This window comes from Entelurus aequoreus, linkage group LG27 (genome assembly GCF_033978785.1).
Source record: "Entelurus aequoreus isolate RoL-2023_Sb linkage group LG27, RoL_Eaeq_v1.1, whole genome shotgun sequence".
Classification (NCBI taxonomy): domain Eukaryota; kingdom Metazoa; phylum Chordata; class Actinopteri; order Syngnathiformes; family Syngnathidae; genus Entelurus; species Entelurus aequoreus.
The window spans coordinates 6,745,948-6,758,447 of NC_084757.1; the positions used below are offsets into that span (position 1 = coordinate 6,745,948).

General features: G+C 34.8%; 1 protein-coding gene across 3 annotated transcripts in view; it reads left to right on the plus strand.

Annotated features, from left to right (window-relative positions):
* The window catches only part of LOC133644114 (glutamine synthetase-like), a 52,985-nt gene that overhangs the window by 29,332 nt on the left and 11,153 nt on the right, over positions 1-12,500 (plus strand). Inside the window, exons 1-2 of one of the 3 annotated variants that reach the window (XM_062038433.1) lie at positions 9,222-9,808; positions 10,666-10,955. In XM_062038433.1, the coding sequence (XP_061894417.1) occupies positions 10,790-10,955 (166 nt within the window). In that variant the 5' untranslated portion in view covers positions 9,222-9,808; positions 10,666-10,789. Of the gene's footprint in view, positions 1-9,221; positions 10,956-12,500 lie in introns of those variants that run through there. The other 2 variants (XM_062038432.1, XM_062038434.1) reach the window with 2 other exon arrangements.

Here is a 12,500-nt window from a genome sequence, read left to right on the forward strand (position 1 = left end):
AACATGTAAACAGTGGTAGCATGTCAACAACATGTAAACAGTGGTAGCATGTCAACAACATGTAAACAGTGGTAGCGTGTCAACAACATGTAAACAGTGGTAGCATGTCAACAACATGTAAACAGTGGTAGCATGTCAACAACATGTAAACAGTGGTAGCATGCCAACAACATGTAAACAGTGGTAGCATGTCAACAACATGTAAACAGTGGTAGCATGTCAACAACATGTAAACAGTGGTAGCATGTCAACAACATGTAAACAGTGGTAGCGTGTCAACAACATGTAAACAGTGGTAGCATGTCAACAACATGTAAACAGTGGTATAGCATGTCAACAACATGTAAACAGTGGTATAGCATGTCAACAACATGTAAACAGTGGTAGCATGTCAACAACATGTAAACAGTGGTAGCATGCCAACAACATGTAAACAGTGGTAGCGTGTCAACAACATGTAAACAGTGGTAGCATGTCAGCAACATGTAAACAGTGGTAGCATGTCAACAACATGTAAACAGTGGTATAGCATGTCAACAACATGTAAACAGTGGTAGCATGTCAACAACATGTAAACAGTGGTAGCATGTCAACAACATGTAAACAGTGGTATAGCATGTCAACAACATGTAAACAGTGGTAGCATGTCAACAACATGTAAACAGTGGTAGCATGTCAACAACATGTAAACAGTGGTAGCATGTCAACAACATGTAAACAGTGGTAGCGTGTCAACAACATGTAAACAGTGGTAGCATGTCAACAACATGTAAACAGTGGTAGCATGTCAACAACATGTAAACAGTGGTATAGCATGTCAACAACATGTAAACAGTGGTAGCATGTCAACAACATGTAAACAGTGGTAGCATGTCAACAACATGTAAACAGTGGTAGCATGTCAACAACATGTAAACAGTTGTATAGCATGTCAACAACATGTAAACAGTGGTAGCATGTCAACAACATGTAAACAGTGGTAGCATGTCAACAACATGTAAACAGTGGTAGCATGTCAACAACATGTAAACAGTGGTAGCGTGTCAACAACATGTAAACAAAGAGTGGTAGCATGTCAGCAACATGTAAACAAAGAGTGGTAGCATGTCAACAACATGTAAACAAAGAGTGGTAGCATGTCAACAACATGTAAACAAAGAGTGGTAGCATGTCAGCAACATGTAAACAAAGAGTGGTAGCATGTCAACAACATGTAAACAAAGAGTGGTAGCATGTCAACAACATGTAAACAAAGAGTGGTAGCATGTCAACAACATGTAAACAAAGAGTGGTAGCATGTCAACAACATGTAAACAAAGAGTGGTAGCATGTCAACAACATGTAAACAAAGAGTGGTAGCATGTCAACAACATGTAAACAAAGAGTGGTAGCATGTCAACAACATGTAAACAAAGAGTGGTAGCATGTCAACAACATGTAAACAAAGAGTGGTAGCATGTCAACAACATGTAAACAAAGAGTGGTAGCATGTCAGCAACATGTAAACAAAGAGTGGTAGCATGTCAACAACATGTAAACAAAGAGTGGTAGCATGTCAACAACATGTAAACAAAGAGTGGTAGCATGTCAACAACATGTAAACAAAGAGTGGTAGCATGTCAACAACATGTAAACAAAGAGTGGTAGCATGTCAGCAACATGTAAACAAAGAGTGGTAGCATGTCAGCAACATGTAAACAAAGAGTGGTAGCATGTCAGCAACATGTAAACAAAGAGTGGTAGCATGTCAACAACATGTAAACAAAGAGTGGTAGCATGTCAGCAACATGTAAACAAAGAGTGGTAGCATGTCAACAACATGTAAACAAAGAGTGAAAGTTTGTCTTGTAGAAGTTAGTGTAACATTCCTGTTCCTGTTCCTGTTGACCTCTGACCTGACAAGCGCGAGCAGGCTTTTGATGAAGCGCTCTCAGCTGGCCTGCTCCACTTCTGGAAAGTTCTCCCATTAATCTGCTAATTGAGGAGCTAGCCTGGTGCTCCACTAATTGAGGAGCTAGCCTGGTGCTCCACTAATGAGGTCGACGCAAATGAGCTCAAAAGGTTTTTCCGTTCAATTAAATGTGCTGAAAGTCCAATTAGTGCAGAAAGTGAGTAGTCTGCTTAGCTCTGGGGGTCAAAGGGCAATGTTGACTTGTTCTCCCCCTGGAGGACCACTGCTGCGCTGACTTCTGCTAAGTCAGTACACTTTGACAAGTGCACTCAGGTTTGAATAAAGTGCTGCTGTCCCAAATCCAGGCCACTTGATGGAAATGATGTTTGCAACATTTACTTGCTTCTTCTTCTCTCTTCAGCAGTGTGGAAATGCAACTGAGTGTTATGGCCTGATAAATATGTCGGTTTTTTAACATTTTGCCATTTTATAATCCTAAACAAATATTTGTTGCTAATATTAGAAGTGTGAAAAGGTTTGGCAAACTCTCCTACGGCCTCACAAGTCAAGATGGTAAAGTTTAAGGTCCTCAAAAGGCTCATTTTCTTATTTTACTTGTTTTCATTTTAAAGCATGTTGGAGGGGAATATATACATATGAATATGTACATATATATATATATATATATATATATATATATATATATATATATATATATATATATATATATATATATATATATATATATATATATATATATATATATATATATATATATACCGTATTTTTCTGAGTATAAGTCGCACCGGCCGAAAATGCATAATAAAGAAGGAAAACAACATATATAAGTTGCACTGGAGTATAAGTCGCCTTTTTTGGGGAAATGTATTTGCTAAAAGCCAACAGCAAGAATAGACATTTGAAAGGCAATTTAAAATGTGTAAAGAATAGTGAACAACAGGCTGAATAAGTGTACGTTATATGAGGCATAAATAACCAACTGCTATGTTAACCTCACATATTATGGTAAGAGTCATTCAAATAACTATAACATATAGAACATGCTATACGTTTACCAAACAATCTGTCACTCCTAATCGCTAAATCCCATGAAATCTTATACGTCTAGTCTCTTACGTCAATGACATCAATAATATTATTTCATATTTTACGCTAATGTGTTCATCATTTCACACCCGAGTATAAGTCGCACCCCCGGCCAAACTATGAAAAAAACTGCCACTTATAGTCTGAAAAATACGGTATATATATATATATATATATATATATATATATATATATATATATATATATATATATACTATAAGTCGCAGTTTTTTCATATATATATATACACAGAGAGAGAGAGAGATATTAAACACATATAATAATAATAATAATAATAATAATAATGGATTAGATTTTATATCGCGCTTTTCTATTGTTAGATACTCAAAGCGCTCACAGAGAAGTGGGAACCCATCATTCATTCACACCTGGTGGTGGTAAGCTACATTTGTAGACACATTTATATATACATGAATATGTACATATATATATATACACATGCATATATATATAGAGAGAGAAAGAGAGAGAGAGAGAGAGATACATATAAATTAGACATGTATACACAACAATACACACATATTTATATATACATAGAACATACAATATATACATAAAAATGTGTATATGTGTAGGTGAATATATACATATGAATATGTACATATATATACATATGAATATGTACGTATATATATATATATACATATATATACACACATATATACATATATACATACTGTATATACATATATATACACATGAATATGTACATATATATAGAGAGAGAGAGAGACAGAGAGAGAGAGTAAATGTGATGTGTGCATACATATGTGTACATATATATTAGATATATATATACATACATAAATACACACATATTTATACATACATACAATATATACAGATACAAGTGTAAAATACATATGAATAATACAAAATAAAGTGTATATATATATATGTGCGTGTGTATATGTATGTATATATATATATATATATATATATATATATATATATATATATATATATATATAAAACATAAGATATATACATAACATAAGAAATGTATATACATAACATAAGAAATGTATATAAATCATAAAGTATACACACAAACATATATTTATGTGTGTGTGTAGTTTTTTTTCATTACTCAGATATATTTTACAATTGGCTACCAGAATAAAAAATGTGCAAATAAATACATTTTATTGTTGTTTTTTACAAAGTGCCCAAATTGAGAGCCACTAAGAGACCACAGTAAAGTATAATAAAATCAAGCACTCAAAATAAATTATATTTTGCAGTTACAGTATCATAATATACTGTATCATAATCCTACACGGTACTGTAGACACATCTAATATCAAATATATTTGTAAAACGTTCATTCTGATATAAACAGTTAGCCTACACTGCCACCTTGTGGACGGACGGAGCACTGACGTCGTTAACTGGCCCTGGAGAAAACTACAACTCACGTTAGCAGTTTAAAGTTAGTCCAGTTTCAAGTTAGTCCAGTATAAAGTTAGTCCAGTTTCAAGTTACTCTAGTATAAAGTTAGACCAATATAAAGTTAGTCCAGTTTCAAGTTGGTCCAGTTTCAAGTTACTCTAGTATAAAGTTAGACCAATATAAAGTTAGTCCAGTTTCAAGTTGGTCCAGTTTCAAGTTACTCTAGTATAAAGTTAGACCAATATAAAGTTAGTCCAGTTTCAAGTTGGTCCAGTTTCAAGTTACTCTAGTATAAAGTTAGACCAATATAAAGTTAGTCCAGTTTCAAGTTACTCTAGTATAATGTTAAACCAATATAAAGTTAGTCCAGTTTCAAGTTAGTCCAGTTTCAAGTTACTCTAGTATAAAGATAGACCAATATAAAGTTAGTCCAGTTTCAAGTTAGTCCAGTTTCAAGTTACTCTAGTATAAAGATAGACCAATATAAAGTTAGTCCAGTTTCAAGTTACTCTAGTATAAAGTTAGACCAATATAAAGTTAGTCCAGTTTCAAGTTAGTCCAGTTTCAAGTTACTCTAGTATAAAGTTAGACCAATATAAAGTTAGTCCAGTTTAAAGTTAGTGCAGTTTCAAGTTACTCTAGTATAAAGTTAGACCAATATAAAGTTAGTCCAGTTTCAAGTTAGTCCAGTTTCAAGTTACTCTAGTATAAAGTTAGACCAATATAAAGTTAGTCCAGTTTCAAGTTAGTCCAGTATAAAGTTACTCTAGTATAAAGTTAGACCAATATAAAGTTAGTCCAGTTTCAAGTTAGTCCAGTATAAAGTTAGACCAGTATAAAGTTAGTCCAGTTTCAAGTTAGTCCAGTTTCAAGTTACTCTAGTATAATGTTAGACCAATATAAAGTTAGTCCAGTTTCAAGTTAGTCCAGTTTCAAGTTACTCTAGTATAAAGTTAGACCAATATAAAGTTAGTCCAGTTTAAAGTTAGTGCAGTTTCAAGTTACTCTAGTATAAAGTTAGACCAATATAAAGTTAGTCCAGTTTAAAGTTAGTCCAGTATAAAGTTACTCTAGTATAAAGTTAGACCAATATAAAGTTAGTCCAGTTTCAAGTTAGTCCAGTATAAAGTTAGACCAGTATAAAGTTAGACCAGTATAAAGTTAGTCCAGTTTCAAGTTACTCTAGTATAATGTTAGACCAATATAAAGTTAGTCCAGTTTCAAGTTAGTCCAGTTTCAAGTTACTCTAGTATAAAGTTAGACCAATATAAAGTTAGTCCAGTTTCAAGTTACTCTAGTATAAAGTTAGACCAATATAAAGTTAGTCCAGTTTCAAGTTGGTCCAGTTTCAAGTTACTCTAGTATAAAGTTAGACCAATATAAAGTTAGTCCAGTTTCATGTTGGTCCAGTTTCAAGTTACTCTAGTATAAAGTTAGACCAATATAAAGTTAGTCCAGTTTCAAGTTACTCTAGTATAATGTTAAACCAATATAAAGTTAGTCCAGTTTCAAGTTAGTCCAGTTTCAAGTTACTCTAGTATAAAGATAGACCAATATAAAGTTAGTCCAGTTTCAAGTTACTCTAGTATAAAGTTAGACCAATATAAAGTTAGTCCAGTTTCAAGTTAGTCCAGTTTCAAGTTACTCTAGTATAAAGTTAGACCAATATAAAGTTAGTCCAGTTTAAAGTTAGTGCAGTTTCAAGTTACTCTAGTATAAAGTTAGACCAATATAAAGTTAGTCCAGTTTCAAGTTAGTCCAGTTTCAAGTTACTCTAGTATAAAGTTAGACCAATATAAAGTTAGTCCAGTTTCAAGTTAGTCCAGTATAAAGTTACTCTAGTATAAAGTTAGACCAATATAAAGTTAGTCCAGTTTCAAGTTAGTCCAGTATAAAGTTAGACCAGTATAAAGTTAGTCCAGTTTCAAGTTAGTCCAGTTTCAAGTTACTCTAGTATAATGTTAGACCAATATAAATTTAGTCCAGTTTCAAGTTAGTCCAGTTTCAAGTTAGTCCAGTTTCAAGTTACTCTAGTATAAAGTTAGACCAATATAAAGTTAGTCCAGTTTAAAGTTAGTGCAGTTTCAAGTTACTCTAGTATAAAGTTAGACCAATATAAAGTTAGTCCAGTTTCAAGTTAGTCCAGTATAAAGTTAGACCAGTATAAAGTTAGTCCAGTTTCAAGTTAGTCCAGTTTCAAGTTACTCTAGTATAATGTTAGACCAATATAAATTTAGTCCAGTTTCAAGTTAGTCCAGTTTCAAGTTAGTCCAGTTTCAAGTTACTCTAGTATAAAGTTAGACCAATATAAAGTTAGTCCAGTTTAAAGTTAGTGCAGTTTCAAGTTACTCTAGTATAAAGTTAGACCAGGGGTCGGCAACCCAAAATGTTGAAAGAGCCATATTGGGACCAAAAATACAAAAACAAATCTGTCTGGAGCCGCAACAAATTAGAAGCCATATTACATACAGATAGTGTGTCATGAGATATACATTGAATTAAGAGGACTTAAAGGAAACTAAATGAGCTCAAATATAGCTACAAATGAGGCATAATGAGGCAATATGTACATATAGCTAGCCTAAATAGCATGTTAGCATCGATTAGCTTGCAGTCATTCAGTGACCAAATATGTCTGATTAGCACTCCACACAAGTCAATAACATCAACAAAACTCACCTTTATGCATTCACGCACAACGTTAAAAGTTTGGTGGACAAAATGAGACAGAAAAAGAAGTGGCATAAAACACGTCCTAGAAAGTCGGAGAAAGTTATACATTGTAAACAAGCTAAGGTGAGTTCAAGGACCGCCAAAATTAGTAGGACAAAACGGCGCTCGCCAAATACCCGAATCAGTGAAGCATGTTTAATATAAACTGTGTGCTTTATAACAATTAGGGAGGTTTGTGTCATGTTTGTCCTCCTACAGAAATCATATTAGAACAAAAAATATATTTTTTTCCGCTCATCTTTTTCCATTTTTCATACATTTTTGAAAAAGCTCCAGAGAGCCACTAGGGCGGCGCTAAAGAGCCGCATGCGGCTCTAGAGCCGCGGGTTGCCGACCCCTGAGTTAGACCAATATAAAGTTAGTCCAGTTTCAAGTTAGTCCAGTTTCAAGTTACTCTAGTATAAAGTTAGACCAATATAAAGTTAGTCCAGTTTCAAGTTAGTCCAGTATAAAGTTAGACCAGTATAAAGTTAGACCAATATAAAGTTAGTCCAGTTTCAAGTTAGTCCAGTTTCAAGTTACTCTAGTATAAAGTTAGACCAATATAAAGTTAGTCCAGTTTCAAGTTACTCTAGTATAAAGTTAGACCAATATAAAGTTAGTCCAGTTTCAAGTTAGTCCAGTTTCAAGTTACTCTAGTATAAAGTAAGACCAATATAAAGTTAGTCCAGTTTCAAGTTACTCTAGTATAAAGTTAGACCAATATAAAGTTAGTCCAGTATAAAGTTAGTCCAGTATAAAGTTAGTCCAGTTTAAAGTTAGTCCAGTTTCAAGTTACTCTAGTATAAAGTTAGACCAGTATAAAGTTAGTCCAGTTTCAAGTTAGTCCAGTTTCAAGTTACTCTAGTATAAAGTTAGACCAATATAAAGTTAGTCCAGTTTAAAATTAGTACAGTATAAAGTTAGTCCAGTATAAAGTTACTCTAGTATAAAGTTAGACCAATATAAAGTTAGTCCAGTTTAAAGTTACTCTAGTATAAAGTTAGACCAATATAAAGTTAGTTCAGTTTAAAATTAACCCAGTATAAAGTTAGTCCAGTTTAAATTTACTCTAGTATAAAGTTAGACCAATATAAAGTTAGTCCAGTTTAAAATTATTACAGTATAAAGTTACTCTAGTATAAAGTTAGACCAATATAAAGTTAGTCCAGTTTAAAGTTACTCTAGTATAAAGTTAGTCCAGTTTAAAATTAGTCCAGTATAAAGTTAGTCCAGTTTAAAGTTACTCTAGTATAAAGTTAGACCAATATAAAGTTAGTCCAGTTTAAAATTAGTACAGTATAAAGTTAGTCCAGTTTCAAGTTACTCTAGTATAAAGTTAGACCAATATAAAGTTAGTCCAGTATAAAATTAATCCAGTATAAAGTTAGTCCAGTTTAAAATTAGTCCAGTATAAAGTTAGTCCAGTTTAAAGTTACTCTAGTATAAAGTTAGACCAATATAAAGTTAGTCCAGTTTAAAATTAGTACAGTATAAAGTTACTCTAGTATAAAGTTAGACCAATATAAAGTTAGTCCAGTTTAAAGTTAGACCAATATAAAGTTAGTCCAGTTTAAAATTAGTCCAGTATAAAGTTAGTCCAGTTTAAAGTTACTCTAGTATAAAGTTAGACCAATATAAAGTTAGTCCAGTTTAAAATTAGTACAGTATAAAGTTAGTCCAGTTTAAAGTTACTCTAGTATAAAGTTACTCTAGTATAAAGTTAGACCAATATAAAGTTAGTCCAGTTTAAAATTAGTACAGTATAAAGTTAGTCCAGTTTCAAGTTACTCTAGTATAAAGTTAGACCAATATAAAGTTAGTCCAGTATAAAATTAATCCAGTATAAAGTTAGACCAGTTTAAAATTAGTCCAGTATAAAGTTAATCCAGTATAAAGTTAGTCCAGTTTAAAGTTACTCTAGCATAAAGTTAGACCAATATAAAGTTAGTCCAGTTTAAAATGAGTACAGTATAAAGTTACTCTAGTATAAAGTTAGACCAATATAAAGTTAGTCCAGTTTAAAGTTACTCTAGTATAAAGTTAGACCAATATAAAGTTAGTCCAGTTTAAAATTAGTCCAGTATAAAGTTAGTCCAGTTTAAAGTTACTCTAGTATAAAGTTAGTCCAGTTTAAAGTTAGACCAGTATAAAGTTAGTCCAGTTTAAAGTTAGACCAGTATAAAGTTAGTCCAATATAAAGTTAGTCCAGTTTCAAGTTACTCTAGTATAAAGTTAGACCAATATAAAGTTAGTCCAGTATAAAATTAATCCAGTATAAAATTAGTCCAGTATAAAGTTAATCCAGTATAAAGTTAGTCCAGTTTAAAGTTAGACCAGTATAAAGTTAGTCCAGTATAAAGTTAGTCCAGTATAAAGTTATTCCAGGGCCGCCAACAGGTCTTCATTTGGGGGTTTTGTCCCCGCAGCAAATGTTCGCACTAAAGTCACCGCCTGGTGACGTCACACCGCCGACCACAGCCTTCGCGTGTGCTTGACGTTCATTGGTCCATAGTTAGGCGTGCGCGTGACGTCACCGCGTAGCGCGACAACACACACGCTAGCCCGCTGCTGCAGCTAAGCTAACCAAGACAATCAATGATCGATAATCAATGATGATTATGAAGGTGCTGAGTGGCTGTTGATTTGCTCCTCGTGTCGTGGAACTTTCCAGGAGCTTGATGGGTGAGATGATTGATTGTTGTTATTGATTAACTGTCACCTGGCGGACACTACATTAGGTACACTGGCACTTTTCTCCTACTAAATATTGTAGCGGCTGGCTACGGGGTGTTAGCCAATGGCGTTGGCTGGGGGGCGGGACTTCCGGGGAAGTTAGGGAAGTGACATTGTTGACAGGAAGTGTTGGTTGGAGTTTTGCCGGGAAAGGAGATAGACGCATGTTGGAGCTGTTGTGTGCCTTAAATGCATCTTGTACAATAAATGCAAGATAACTGAAGAAGTCTCTGAGCTTACATTCCTGAGATTATTACAATATATAATAAATACTGTCTGATTAAAAACTACTTTTAATGACTTGATGTGTTGACATATATAATACATGTCATGGTCACTAATACATGATGTATTACTTAACATGATATTATTTATCACGTGAGCGTCTTATTAATGCAAAACATTTGCTGCTGTGTGTGCTTTTGTCCGCTAGATGTCGCCCTTTAGTTTGCTGTCCGCGTGATGTTATATTGAAATAATAAACGGAATCAAAAGTAAGAGAAGTTGGCGTGACGTGGCGTGTTGCGTGTACTTTTAGCTTTTCAACCACGCTACGTGTTTGCACAAATGTGTACTTTTCACTCTTTTCCCACGTAAACACGTGTTTATTTCATTCAAGCGTGGTTACGTCACGCGGGGAGGCGCGCATGCAGTCACGCGTGGCCACTCAGGCGCAGCGAGCACGCGCCTCGCCGGTTATAAAACTCGCGGGAGGGACGATACAGGCCGATTGATACCGCACGAGTCGCTTTACCTCGTCCACGCCCGTGCACGGCTCACCTGCGCGCGTGCCTGAGCCCCTCCAGGTGGCGAGTCGGAGTCGTGACCTGAGACCAGAGTCGTGACCTGAGACCAGAGTCGTGACCTGAGACCAGAGTCGTGTCCTGAGACCAGAGTCGTGACCTGAGACCAGAGTCGTGACCTGAGACCATGGCCACCTCTGCCAGTTCCAAGCTGAACAAGGTCGTCAAGCGCCAGTACTTGGACCTCCCCCAGGGAGTCCGGGTCCAGGCCATGTACATCTGGGTCGACGGCTCCGGAGAGGGTCTGCGCTGCAAGACCAGAACTCTGGACTCGGAACCCAAAAGCGTCCAAGGTAAGACCTGTTAGAATAGTTGTGTTATTCACCACAAGGTAAGACCTGTTTGTTAGAATAGTTGTGTTATTCACCACAACAAGGTAAGACCTGTTAGAATAATTGTGTTATTCACCACAAGGTAAGACCTGTTTGTTAGAATAATTGTGTTATTCACCACAAGGTAAGACCTGTTTGTTAGAATAGTTGTGTTATTCACCACAACAAGGTAAGACCTGTTAGAATAATTGTGTTATTCACCACAACAAGGTAAGACCTGTTTGTTAGAATAATTGTGTTATTCACCACAACAAGGTAAGACCTAGCTGTTTGTTAGAATAATTGTGTTATTCACCACAACAAGGTGAGACCTGTTTGTTAGAATAATTGTGTTATTCACCACAACAAGGTAAGACCTGTTTGTTAGAATAATTGTGTTATTCACCACAACAAGGTAAGACCTGTTAGAATAATTGTGTTATTCACCACAACAAGGTGAGACCTGTTTGTTAGAATAATTGTGTTATTCACCACCACAAGGTGAGACCTGTTTGTTAGAATAATTGTGTTATTCACCACAACAAGGTAAGACCTAGCTGTTTGTTAGAATAATTGTGTTATTCACCACAACAAGGTGAGACCTGTTTGTTAGAATAATTGTTATTCACCACAACAAGGTAAGACCTGTTAGAATAATTGTGTTATTCACCACAACAAGGTAAGACCTGTTTGTTAGAATAATTGTGTTATTCACCACAAGGTAAGACCTGTTTGTTAGAATAGTTGTGTTATTCACCACAACAAGGTAAGACCTGTTAGAATAATTGTGTTATTCACCACAACAAGGTAAGACCTGTTTGTTAGAATAATTGTGTTATTCACCACAACAAGGTAAGACCTAGCTGTTTGTTAGAATAGTTGTGTTATTCACCACAACAAGGTGAGACCTGTTTGTTAGAATAATTGTGTTATTCACCACCACAAGGTGAGACCTGTTTGTTAGAATAATTGTGTTATTCACCACAACAAGGTAAGACCTAGCTGTTTGTTAGAATAATTGTGTTATTCACCACAACAAGGTGAGACCTGTTTGTTAGAATAATTGTTATTCACCACAACAAGGTAAGACCTGTTAGAATAATTGTGTTATTCACCACAAGGTAAGACCTGTTTGTTAGAATAATTGTGTTATTCACCACAAGGTAAGACCTGTTTGTTAGAATAGTTGTGTTATTCACCACAACAAGGTAAGACCTGTTAGAATAATTGTGTTATTCACCACAACAAGGTAAGACCTGTTTGTTAGAATAATTGTGTTATTCACCACAACAAGGTAAGACCTAGCTGTTTGTTAGAATAATTGTGTTATTCACCACAACAAGGTGAGACCTGTTTGTTAGAATAATTGTGTTATTCACCACAACAAGGTAAGACCTGTTTGTTAGAATAATTGTGTTATTCACCACAACAAGGTAAGACCTGTTAGAATAATTGTGTTATTCACCACAACAAGGTGAGACCTGTTTGTTAGAATAATTGTGTTATTCACCACCACAAGGTGAGACC